Source organism: Elephas maximus, chromosome 4, assembly GCF_024166365.1.
Source record: "Elephas maximus indicus isolate mEleMax1 chromosome 4, mEleMax1 primary haplotype, whole genome shotgun sequence".
NCBI classification, from domain to species: Eukaryota; Metazoa; Chordata; class Mammalia; order Proboscidea; family Elephantidae; genus Elephas; species Elephas maximus.
Genome location: NC_064822.1, coordinates 188,199,080 through 188,212,559, shown reverse-complemented (window position 1 = coordinate 188,212,559; position 13,480 = coordinate 188,199,080). Strand labels below are relative to the sequence as shown.

At 43.6% G+C, this 13,480-nt stretch overlaps 1 protein-coding gene across 5 annotated transcripts in view; it reads left to right on the top strand.

The window, feature by feature from the left end:
* The window catches only part of EFCAB6 (EF-hand calcium binding domain 6), a 381,524-nt gene that overhangs the window by 89,428 nt on the left and 278,616 nt on the right, over positions 1 to 13,480 (top strand). For all 5 annotated transcript variants that reach the window (XM_049884609.1, XM_049884607.1, XM_049884608.1 and 2 more), the window contains one exon: positions 5,183 to 5,292. In XM_049884609.1, coding sequence (XP_049740566.1) covers positions 5,183 to 5,292 — 110 coding nt within the window. The remainder of the gene's footprint in view (positions 1 to 5,182; positions 5,293 to 13,480) is intronic.

The window sequence follows — 13,480 nt, the reverse complement described above, 5'->3', positions numbered from 1 at the left end:
CACGCTTCTCAGAAATGACAGCGGATGGTTCTAAGTGACATCAGCCAATTGCTTAAGCACCCCAGAGTACACATCATCTGGCCTGCAGACCTGAGCGCATCTGGGTTATTTAAGTAACCTATCACAGCTGCCTCTCTCTTCCTGCCTCCCACCTCTCTTCCACCTCTCCCATCCCATGCATTTCCAGGTTACTGTTGATTTTGATTCAAAGCCTGGGGTCAGGAGAAGAATGAACAATTTCAGGGTTTATTCATCTGTTAACACGCTGGACTGGCTCTCTGTCCTGGGGTAATAAAGGGGCTTAATTTCCCTCCTAGAACTGTTGCTGCAGAGGTTTGCGGGGAGGGCATTCAGCAGGGAGCTGGTAAGTAACAGCACGGACATTTAGCTGCTGAGAGCATCTGAAAGGCACTGCCACCTGCTCCGGACTCGAGGGCAGCACACTGAAGCCTGCACGTGCTTTTTTCTTTTTAGCCTCCAATAAACTGCAGATCACTTAGAAGAAGCTAAGTGCTTAGCTTCTGTGGGTACTTGAGTTCCGAATGAAAGCTACTGGAAGGTGGGGCCATGCTTTGCTTCGTTTATCTAGCACCAGGCCAAGAAGTACTTTCCCCCTTCCTGCCTTTCCCAAACCCTTCTCTAAACATCCTCCAGGCCATTATCAGAAGTATGCAGCCTTCGTATTTTACCCTTGAGTCTAAGAGTTTCACATTGCGCCGTGGTTTTCCATTGCTTTTAAAATGGGTCACCATAGTTCCTTACATGGTCTCAGAGAGAAGGCGCTGCTGCCGTGAGGAGTAGAGGTGCAGAATTTGCTCCCCTGGCAAGGAAATCTAGAGGGCATGCGACAGTGTCGGGGCGCCCCGGGGTCTGAGAAACGAGGAGACTTGTTTCCAAGTCTTTAAATATCTTCTTCTTCTTTTTTTCTCTTTATAACCCACCTCGGAGTATAAAAGACATAATAGATGTTTTAATTTTTACATCTTTTCCGGCTGGGAAAGTGTCCAGAATAAGATCCAAACAAAACAAATTAAATAATTTTGTGCGTGCAATTACAGAACAGAAGCAGCACTCTTCTAAAACAGGCAATCAAAAAACAAAACAGTGTTTTATTTGACAATAAACCTTGTGTTTGGCACTGCCATCTCCAACCTAGTAAATCTATAAAAAATGTTACTGTCTGTTTCTCCATCTTATAAGTACTGAATAATAAAGAACTCCACAAATTTTTATTTTGAGTTTTTTTTTTCTTTTTGAGCCTTACAAACAATGCCGTTTGCACGATAAGGCTTCAGCAACTTAATGGAATTGCTCTCCTTTGGAATAAGGAGCATCGAAGATCAAACGTGGACTGTTGCTTCAACTGCTTTAATGCTTTCCTTATTGGAGCTCAAGAATATACTCTTTCCTGGAGAAGCTGCTTCAGTATTGACTTTGCCTTGTTAGTACATTTTTTAAGCAGGAAACACAATGGATTTGTGAAACCGTTCTTTTATATTGTTGTTGTTAGGTGCCATCGAGTCAGTTCCAACTCACAGTGACCCTACGTACAACAGAACGAAACGCTGCCCTGTCCTGCACCGTGGTTGCTATGTTTGAGCCCATTATTGCAGCCATGTCATTGAGGGTCTCCCTCTTTTTCAGGGACCCTCTACCAAGCATGATATCCTTCTCCAGGGACTGGTCCCTCCTGATAATATGTCGAAAGTATGTAAGATGAAGTCTCACCATCCTGGCTGCTAAGGAGCGTTCTGGCTGTACTTCTTTCAAGACAGATACGTTTGTTCTTCTGGCAGTCCCTGGCATAGTCAACATTCTTCACCAACACCATAATTCAAAGGCATCTATTCTTCTTCGATCTTCCTTATTCATTGTCCAGCTTTCACATGCATATGAGGCAACCGAAAATACCGTGCCTGGGGTCAGGCGCACCTTAGTCCTCAAAGTGACGTCTTTGCTTTTGAGCACTTTGGCAGCAGGTTTGCTCAATGCAGTACATCATACGCATAGTCTTCTAAAGAGGACGTTGCTTCTGTTGGAAGTAGAGTATCGGAATCCTGTAGCAAGGAAGTCTAGAAAGCACGTGGCGGTCTTTTATATTAAAGCTTTTATATTTAATATCAGTGTTTGGCACTTGGTCGGTGGGAATGGCCTGGGCTTTGAAGGCAGGCACCAAAAAAGCCCAAACCGGTTGCTGCTGAGTCGATTCTGACGCACGGCGACCCTGTGTGTGCGGAGCCCAGCTGCCCCACAGGGTTTTCAGGGCTGTGACCTTTTGGAAACAGACCCCAGGCCTTACACCTGAAGTGCTTCCGGATGGGTTTCGAACTATCAGCCTTTCGGTCAGTAGCCAAGTGTTTAACTGTTTGTACCACCCCGGGACTCCTGGGGGTCAAGCCTGGGCTCTGCCCTCCGTAGTTCTAGGGTCTCAGGGGAGCTCCTGGGCCTCCCTGAAACTCAGTTTTCTTGTACAGAAATGGCTACCGTGAAGCCTGCTTTGCAGGGCTGCTGTTGAGGGTCGCTGTGATGTACGTAGTATGCCTGCTGTGTGTTTGGCACATAGGAGGTGCGTGTTTCAGGGTGACTGTATCATCGTTGTAAAGATTCCCTGCCTACCCTTTAGTCTTTGATAAGCTCTTCTTTTCAGGCTGCAGAATACCTGCCAGGCTATGTAAACCAGAGGCCAGAGATAAAATTACCACTCAAGTCTACCCCGGGACCCATCAGGTTTTGCTTTTTCTTTCCCTTCTCACTCCATCCTCCCCTTCACTGTTTGGGGCCAGAAGTGTTTGAATCCAGGTAAAATAATTAATGAGCAGCCTCAAAAAACCAACCAACCAACCAATAAACCACTGACGGTCAGCCTGCTGCCTGAGCGGATGAAGGAATCTGCAGGCAGAGGGGTGGCGCTGGAGAGGCTTCAGGGGCCATCAACGGTGGGGTCGTCGCCCGTCCCCAATGTCCCCCCCCCCGCCACGTTTCTGCTGACTGGTGACCTCCGTGACCTCCTGCCCAAGCTCAGGTTCCCAGAAGAAGGCCTGGCTGGTTGTCTCTTAGGAACGGTCCTGTCTCTGCTGCTGCTCGGCTTCTAGAAAAGCCTTTTGAGGTCCTGCCTTCTTGTGCAGCCCTGAGGCTTTTGTTTTTGAAGTTTCATGTGCAGGAAACGCTACCGTGGACTTCTCTGTGTCCTCCAGGAATGCCGTGCGGCTGTTGTGGATGTGGATGGGGGAGGTGTCAGGAAAGGCCTGGATTCTCTCATGAGCAAATGAGGTTTTAAGGAATGCTGAATTTCCATAGGATTCTGGAAGGCTGGAGATAGGGCCTTCATCAGGACCCTGACATTTCCCTGGAGCAGCAGACTAGCTCATACCTTCTCTACAATAGGAGCTCACGTAGGGTAGATGCCACCCTCTGGGTTCTGGAGCTTACAGGCTTATTTTCACACGGTAGACTGTGCACGAAGGATGAGCTGTTGGGGAGCTTCACTGGTAACATCTGGCAGTGTAATAGATCTCAAGACAATTTTTCTCATTAGAACAACAGGCAGGATTCTTCAGAGTGGAACACGAGGTATGCGCAGAGACGAATATGTGGCATACTCTTTGTTAAATTTGGAAAACAGAAAAATAACAAATACTTTAAATGATAATGACTAAATTTTTAGAAAGCAGCATGAAATTAGATAATTATAGAAACCAACACATATGGAGATAATATAACCAAACATTCAGGAACTGTCAATTTATTATAAATGTAATAATGCAGAAATCATCCAGAAAGCCATTTATCAAGTGACAGATATGAATAACAGAGAACGGAGTTTTAAAAAGCAAACAAAACAAAACTCAAAATACCAAACATCCTGTTCATCTTCACTTTGTATGTGTGGGGTGGGGGCCGGGGGCCCGACTCCCCTTTTAATGGCACACTTGAGTCTGGGTCATCTGGGGGAGAAGCCCCCTCTTCACCCCCAGCCCCGACTACGTGGGAACAACATGGGTTCGTGGTGAGGGGTGGCGTGGAGCCCCCAGGAGCCAACCCCTCGGGGCAGAGTGTGCAGGCCTGAACTTGGACTTGGACCTGGACTGGACTTGGACTTGGCCAAGGCCTCCCAGGCAGCCACCACCATGCGGCGCTGGTCAGGCACTGACCTGGGAGCCACTGACCTGTGTGGGCACAGAGCTACGTGGAAGCCGCCGTGGGGATGTCGGCTGCACCCTGAGGCCCGGGAGGCCAAGGGCGATAAGCACGACAGGAGCAGGGTACCCTTGGGCGGACCCCAGACCAGGCCCGTGGCCCCCTGAAACGCCCCTCCTCCCCTCCCCCAGGGCTGGGAGATCCTCCCCCTACCTTTAGAAAGAATATCTGAATTTGTTTTCGGGTTAGACAGTACTGAAGTGTTTCCAGGACTCATTTTTATGCATAAAAATCATAGAATGCTTCAAGGAAAGCTTTGCCCCCTCCGCCGTTCACTGAAACCGTCGGCCACGCACGGGCCTCAGTTTCTCTCCAGCAGCGCCACGTGCTTGAGCAAGACAATGGCCTGCATCCTCCCCCCCGACGGCTCTGGATTTTTCTGGTTTGGAAAAGGTTGCTGACTGACTCCTGGCGTGGATCCATTTCCTGGATTACTGGAGGACAGTGGGGCCTGCCTCTGCTCTCTGAGGGGAGTCCTGCCCTGTCCCCTCCAGTCCCCCACAGAAGGTATCCCTGAGGGGTTGCGGGGGGCCTTCCCCTAAGCCGGTCCTGAGATGTTTCTGTCTGGTAATCTATGTTTTTCTTTTTCCACCTTTAGGCCGAGTAATCCCCTTCCAAGTATCTGCATCGTTTTTTGATCTTATAGTGACACTTCCCAGGTTTACTTTTTAATTCCTGCTGCAGCTAAAACTGACGTTAAAATGAAAGACAACCCCGGTGTAAAGGGAAAACCAGTTACTGCGGTGCCTTTTCTGACTCATGCCGACCCCATGTGTGTCAGAGCAGAGCCGTGCTCCCTAGGGTTTTCAGTTGCTGATTTTTTGGAAATAGATTGCCAGGGCTTTCTTCCGAGCTGCCTCTGGGTTACTCACACCGCTTGCACCTCGCAGGCACTCCGTGTAAAGGCTGCCTCAGTAACAACCTTGCTTCCTTTTATAGTTGACAGGTCGTGATTTCTGAGTACTAAAGATAATTTCTGTTTTAGGTTTTCAAGGCACTACAACATTGATAAAAATAAAGTGAATTATAATGTTTTTTTGAAGAGCCTCAGCGTAAATAATGACATGAACCTTAGACATTTTATGGGAAATCAAGGTAAGTATTTTTAAAGTGTTGTAGATGAAGGTTTCAATATTCTTTGACCTGGTAATCCCTCTTCTATGACTGTGTCCTGAGGAAATACTTTCAAATATGGAAAACCAAGTATCCACAAAGATAGCCGTGGTATCACTGTTTCTAAGAACAGCATCAATGTCTAAAAATAGGAAAAGGTTGAGTGCCTCAGGGTGTAGCCACATAGTGTAGCCACTAACCATGATTTCCACAGTGTTCCTGGTAACCTGAAACTATTCAGGAGCTATCCATAAATGACTGAAAAGAAATATTCCAGAATACTTAGGGTGCCTTTAAGTGTTAGGTCTCTGGGTGTTGTTTTGCTCTTCTTTCTGCCACTTCTGCATTTTCAGAAAATTTTGATAATGAACATGCGTTCCTTTACTGATAGGAAAAATCTTAATATAAAAGGGCAAATAATTGAGTAATTCCAGGCTTTCAAGGAAAAATTTTCCCTGTGCTGGTAGCCTTCATCACAGACTCATTAAGGAATTGCCCAGAGTTGGTCACTGGATAGTTTTGGCGTGAACAAGGATTCCGTTCTTTGTAGGGAATGTATGAGTAATGAAAGCAGAGGCCTTCCCCTCCTGGCCTGTGGTGGTGTCCTTGCCATAACCAGGACTCGGACTGAGTGGTCTCTTGCCTCAGGGGTTTACCCCTGTCGCTGGCTCCTTTAAGATGGGTGGTCATTGTTTGGTTTCAACTTAAGTCGTTCACTGAACAGCTTCTATGATCCTCAGATCTGCCCTGCTAGCAAGTTTCAAAATGATGGATTCTCAGATCTCAGCCCAGTCGCACTCATCAGCGTTCCTCAGAGCAGCCTTCTGGACTTTGCGTTTTAAAACATCCTAAATTTTGGGAACAGGTCCCTGGGTGATGCAAATGGTTTGCCCTCTACTACGAATCTAAAAATTGGCTGTGCGAACCCAGCCAGTGGTGCTGCAGAAGAAAGGCCTGGCTGTCTGCTTCCGTAAAGATCACAGCCAAGAAAACCCTACAGAGCAGGGTTTGCCATGAGTCGGGGCTGATTCGGCAGCAGCGGCTCGTGAGTTTTGGGAAGCACTAGACAAGCTGATCTTCCAAAGACCGCTTCGTCTCTTGGATTTTGTAAGTTCACGTGCAAGTCCCCGTATGACTAGGCTCTTAATTGAGTACAAAGCCACGTAAAGTACTCACCTTATCTTTAAGAAGTGTGTGGTGTATATTTAAATGTGTCGTTATTGTTTTGTGCCATTGAGTCATTTCTGACTCATAGGGACCCTGTGTTTAAATAGGGCGGGTAAAACACAAAATACTAAGGAATAATAACAAGAAGCATCTATTTATTGTGTCTGTGCAGAAACTTTATAAACCTTGATTTCTCTCACCAACTTTGTGAGGCTGGTATCATCCTATTTCCTTGATGAGAAAACTTGGAATCTGGGAAGCAAAGCAAATTGCCAAAAGGTGGTGTAGTTGATTTGAAATGTTCGGCTCCAGAGCAAAACTACGTAGAACAAACTGTCATGGGGCGTTCACGGAAGGAAGAGACCAGGTCCAGTTAAGAACGGGAAGCACTTTGCAGGACCAGAGTTTGAGGACGGATGTGACAAATACTGAGGGAGTTGGGAGCAGTCCAGCCTGAGGGCCAGTTGAGAGGACTGGGCTGGGCTGAAACGCGGTGGCACACTGAGCCCAAGTGGGAGATCAGGTGGTAGAGATTGATTGGATCTGGTTGTAGAATATTTTGATCTGAAATAAGTTTATATGCTGTCAAACCTATGAAAGCTGGAACCTGTGTAAAGTGGAAACCTATCGCAGAAGGAAAACACAAATATTTCCCACTGAAAGGAGCGATAGGAAAGTGGTAAGACTGTACCCTGTCAAAGGCAGAAAGCTTGGGAGACTTGGAAAAACAAGGCAGTCTTCCTGAGTTCCAGGTCTCACAGGTTTCACTGTGCCTTCAGGTAATTTTACATCCATGCGATGTGCGTGTAAGGGCTGCATGATAGCCTGCACCCAGGTCTTCACTCCCGCGCCTTGTTCTATTGCTGTCACGCGTGGTATTTTCACGTATGCTGTGAACAGTACGTTGTCACAGGTTTTCTGTAGTCAGTCATCTTTTAAAGCAGTTAAAAACAAGAAATACAAGTGGATTTTCTTTTATTTTCATTTATTCCGTTTTGTGGGCTGGTCATTACTTTGGTAGATCCAAGTTTCTGTCTGGGGTGTTGCTGCTGCCTAAAGAGCTTCCTTTAATGTTTATGGTAGAGTTGGCCTCTTGGCAAAAATGTCCTTGGTTTTGTTTGTCTGAGTATGCCTTTATTTCTCCTTCATTTTGAAAGATGCTTTTATTGGGTAAAGACGCCTGAGTTGGTCCTTTTTTCTTTCAGCACTTTAAAGATGCCACTTCCTTGTCTTCCTGTTTGCCTGGTTTCTGATGAGAAGTCTGCTGTAACTCGCCTTTGTTCCTCTGTATGTCATGTGGCTTTTTTCCCTCTTGGCTGCCTTCAAGATTTGTTTTCCCCTTTTGCTCTCAGCAGTTTGAATATGGTGTGACTAGGTGTTTATTTTTCTGGGGAATATATCTTGGAGCTTCTGGGTGCTATAAGCTGTTAATGTGCTTGGCTGTTAACTGAAAGGTTAGAGGTTCAAGTCCACCCAGAGGGGCCTCAGAAGAAAGACCTGGCGATCTGCTTCCGGAAAGTCGGCCATCGAAGACCCTGCAGGGCCCGGCCCTGCCCTGACGCCGCGAGGCCGCCCTGAGCTGGAGCCGACTTGATGGCGGCCGGTGGTTTGGTGGTTATCTGGCTTGTTGTTCTCTCAGTTTCTGTATCTGTAGTTTCCTGCCTGTCAGTACTTTTGAAAAAATCTTAGCTATTGTTTCTTCAGATATTTCTTCTGCCCTGTCCTGTCCCTTCTCTCCTCTGAGACCCCAGTTACACCTAGATTAGAATGTCTCATACTGTCCCACTACTCTTAATGGCTGTTCTGTTTCGTTTTCTCTTTCGTTCTCCTTGGATTTTAGCTTGACTCTTTCCTACAGACGTATCTGAAAGTTGACCGATTCTTTCCTCAGCAGTGTTGAGTTTCAGTGGGTGTACCTTTCACCCAGTTTTCCCCAATGTTACATCTTAAATAACCGTAGTACAATATCAAAGCCAGGAAATTGATGTGGGTATAATTGTGTCTATAGTTCTGTGCCATTTTATTCTATGTGTAGGTTTGTGTCATTACCACTGCCTTCAAGGCACAGAACTGGTCCATCACTGCAGAGCTCTTCCTTGTTGCTCCTTTAGAGTCCCACCCTCTGCCCCCTCCCACACCATTCCTAGCCCTTGGCAACCGCTAAGCGGCTCTCCATCCCTATAATTTTCTCATTTTGAGAGATGTTATATAAATGGAACTATACAGCACCTTTTGGGAATGGCTTTTTTCCACTCATCATAATGCCCTTGAGATCCACCCAAATTGTTGCATGTATTAATAGTTCATTTATTTCTGTTACTGAGTAGTATTCCATGGAATTGATGTGTAACAGTTTGTTTAGCCATTTGCCTGTTGAAGGACATTATGGTTGTTTCTTGTTTTTGGCTATTACTAATAAAGTTGTCCTGAACATCAGGGTACAGGTTTTCGTGTAGACGCAACATTTCATTTCCTGGGATAAATGCAGAAACCCCGGTGGCGTGGTGGTTTAAGTGCCACGGCTGCTAACCAAAAGGTCAGCTGTGTGACTCCACCAGGCACTCCTCGGAAACTCTATGGGGCAGTTCTACACTGTCCTGTAGGGTTGCTACGAGTTGGAATCGACACGACTACAACAGGTTTGGTTTGATTTTTGGGATAAATGCCCAGCATTGCTATTGCTGGTCAATGTGGTGAGTGTGTGTTGAGTTTTTTTTACTAAACTGCCGAACTATTTCACATTCCCACCAGCCTTGTATGAGTTACCCAGTTTCTCCGTATCCTTACCAGCATTTGCTATTGTCAGTGGTTTTGATTTTAGCCTTTTGATAAGTATGTGATGATATCTCATTGCGGTTAATTTTCATTTCCCTAACGGCTAGTTATGTTGAACTTCTTTCATGTGCTTGTTTGCCATCTGTATGTCCTCTTTGGTGAAATGTCTCTTCATGTATTTTGCCTACCTTCTAATTGGATTTTTTTTTTTACTGTTGAGTTTAGAGAGTGCTTTATATATTGCAGATATGAGACCTTTGCCAAATAAGTGGTTTGCAAATGTTTTATCCCAGTCTGTAGCTTGTCTTTTCATCTTCCTTATAGTCTTTTTTTGTTGTTGTTGTACTTTAGGTGAGAGTTTACAGCTCAAGTTAATCTTTCATACAAAATTTTATACACATATTGTCATGTGACACTAGTTGCAGTCCCTACAGTGTGACAGCACACTCCCCCTTCCCACCCTGGGCCTCCTGTTCCATCCAGCTAGCTCCTGTCTCTTCCTGCCTTCTCATCCTGCCTCTGAACAGGAGCTGCCCATTTGGTCTCGTGTATCTGCTTGAACTGAGAGGCACACTCTTCATGAGTATTATTTTATGTTTTATAGGCCAGTCTAATCTTTGTCTGAAGAGTGGGCTTTGGGAATAGTTTTAGTTCTCGGCTATAGTGTCCTAGGACCATGACTTCGGGGGTTCCTCCAGTCTCAGTCAAACCATTAAGATTTTTCTTTTTATATGAATTTGAGTTCTGTTCCAAACTTTTCTCCTGCTCCTTCTCTGTTGTGTTCCCTGTCAGGGCGGTCATTGGTAGCCAGGCACCATCTAGTTCTTCTGGTCTCGAGCTGATGAAGTTTCTGGTTTATGTGGCCATTTGGTCTCTTGGGCTAATATTTTCCTTGTGTTTTTGGTGTTCTTCATTCTCCTTTGCTCAAAGTGGGTTGGGACTAATTGATGTTTCTTAGATGGCTACTCGCAAGCTTTTAAAACCCCAGACGCCACTCACCAAAGAGGGATGCAGAATATTTTCTTAATAAACTTTGTTATACCAGTTGACCTAGATGTCCCTTGAAACCGTGGTCCCCAGACCCCAGCTCCAGCTACCCTGTCCCTTGAAGTGTTTGGTTGTATTCAGGGAACTTCTAGCTTTTGGTTTAGTCCAGTTGTACTGACTTCTCCTGTATCGTGTGTTGTCCTTCCCTTCACTTAAGATGATTCTTGTCTACTACCTAGTTACTGAATACCCCTCTCCTTCCCTCCCCACCCTTGTAACCATCAAAGAATGTTTTCTTCTGTGTTTAAACCTTTTGAGTTCTTATAATAGTAGTCTCTTGTAATATTTGTTCTTTTGTGACTAATTTCACTGAGCATAATGCCCTCCAGATTCATCCATGTTATGAGATGTTTCAAGGATTCATTGTTTTCTTTATCATTGCATAGTATTCCATTGTGTGTATGTACCGTAATTTGTTTATCCATTCGCCCATGATGGGCACATAGGTTGTTTCCATGTTTTTGCTACTGTGAACAGTGCTGCAATGAACATGGGTATGCATATATCTATTTGTGTGATGGCTCCTATTTCTCTAGGATATATTCCAGGGAGTGGGATTGTTGGGTCGTATGGTACTTCTATTTCTAGTGTTTTTAAGAAAGCACCAAATCGATTTCCAAAGTGGTTGTACCATTTTACATTCCCATCAGCAGTGCATAAGTGTCCAGTGTGTCCACAACCTCTCCAACATTTATTACTTTGTGTTTTTTGGATTAATGCCAGCCTTGTTGGGATGGGATGATATCTCATTGTAGTTTTGATTTGCATTTCTCTAATGGCTAATGATCGTGAGCATTTTCTCATGTATCTGTTAGCTACCTGAATGTCTTCTTTAGTGAAATGCCTGTCCATATCCTTTGCCCATTTTTTAATTGGGTTATATGTTTTTTTGTTCTTGAGGTTTTGCAGTACCTTGTAGATTAAACTGTTGTCATAGCCAAAATTTTTTCCCCAATCTGTAGGTTGTCTTTTTACTCTTTTGAAGTCTCTTGATGAACGTATGTTTGATTTTTAGAAGCTCCCGGTTATCTAGTTTCTCTTCTGGTGTTTGTGCATTGTTGGTTATGGTTCGTGTTCTGTTTATGTGGTATGTTGGGACTCCTAACATTGTCCCTGTTTTTTCTTCCATGATCTTTATTGTTTTAGATTTTATATTTAGGTCTTTGATCCATTTGGGGTTAGTTTTTGTGCATAGTGTGAGGTATGAGTCTTTTTTTTTTTTTTATTTAAGTGGATATCCAGTTATGCCAGCTTTATAGAGCTTTTGCAGAGTAAATTTTTTAAATTTTGATGACATCCTTGAGTTTTTATAGTTTACTTGGAATTGATATTGTGACACTTTATATAAAATAAAAGAACCTTGCTTCTGAGTATAGTTCTATTCCTCCTCACTCCATCCTTAGTTATAGTTCTCATGTGTATTACTTCTATATATGTTATAAACCCCAGAATAGTGTGTTATAATCTTTACTTTAAACAGTCTTAAAAAAAACTTTAAACAGTCTTATGTTTCTTTAAATAAAAAAAGCTTTTTTGTATTTACTGTTTCCATATTTACCGTTTCTTGTGCTTTTCATCCCTTCCTGAAGATCTGTGTTTCCCTATGGCATTATTTTCACTCAATTTGAATAACTTCTTTTATCATTTCTTGAAGTGCAGGTCTTACACCATTGGGTTCTCTTGTTGTTGTTTAACTGGAAAATGTCTTTATCCAACTCTCATTGATGAAGGATATTTTTGTTGAGTATAGAAATGTTAGATTGACATTTTTTCTTTCAGCATTTTAAGAAGCCATCTGTCATTTGTTTCTTTGTTCCCTATAATGGGTCATTTTTTTCCCCAACTGCTTTTACAGATGTTTATTTAATCTTTGGTTTTCAGTAGTTTGACTACTGACATATCCTTTTCTTTGTATTTAGGGTTTCTGAACTTTTTGGAATCTCTAAATTCATGTCTTCAATCAAATTTGGGAAAATTTCCGTAATTATTTACTCAAAATTTTTTCCTGTCTTTTTTTTTTTTTTTTAAACTAATTTCTGGTGGCTGAGTGTTTAAGAGCTTGGCTGTCAACCAAAAGTTTGGCAGTTCAATTTACCAGCCACTCCTTGGAAACCCTATGGGTCATTTCTATTCCATGCTATAGAGTTGTAATGAGTTGGAATCGACTCGATGGCAATGGTTTTTTTTTTTCCCTTGGTTACATATATATCAATCTTTGTGAAATTGTCCCACAGGTCACTGAAGCTCTGATAATCCCCCCGCCGCCTTTTTTTTTTTGGTCTCTCTTTTTCATGTGGGATGCTTTTTGTTGATCTTTTTATCTGTCTTCTCCAATTTGCTGATAATTCAATTTAAGACATATGTGTGTATATGTATTAGTTCAGTATTGTATTTTTCAGTTCTATTATTTCCAAACGGTTCTTTTTTTTTTTTTTACGCCATTTATTGTTCCACTGAGATTGCTATCTACTCATTCATTAGGAGAATATTTTTCTTTACATTCTCAAACACTGTTATAGTAGTTGCTTCAAAATTTGTCTGCTAATTCCAACATCTAGGACATTTTGGGGTTTGGTCTTTACTATCTTTTTTTCTTGCAGACGAATCACAGTTTTTTGTGGGGTGGTCTTTTATGTCTAGTAATTTTGGATTTATCCGGGTATATTAAATTTTGGGGGCAGTGGTAGTTCAGTGGTAGAATTCTCGCTTTTCGTGTGGGAGACTTGTGTTTGATTCCTGAACAGTGTACCTCAAGTGCAGCCACCGCCTGTCTGTTAGTGGAGGGTTGTGTGTTGCTGTGATACTGACCACGTTTCAGTAGCACTTCCAGACTAAGACAGACTAGGAGGAAAAATCAGTCAATGGAAGCCCTATGGAATACAATGGTCCAGTCCTGTTGTACGTAGCGTTGTTATGAGTTGGGGGCTGACTTGATGGCAGCTAACAAGATCAACATAGTAAATTTTAGGAGTCCCTGGGTGGTGCAAATGGTTAACATGCTCAGCTACTAACTGAAAGATTGGAGATTTGAATCTGCCCAGAGGCACCTCGGAAGAAGGCCTGGAAGTCGATTTATAAAAGCTTAGCCATTGGAAACCCGACGTAGCACAGTTCTACCCTGACACACATGAGGTATCCGTGAGTTGGAGTTGACTCATGGCAACTGGTTTGGGTTTTTGGG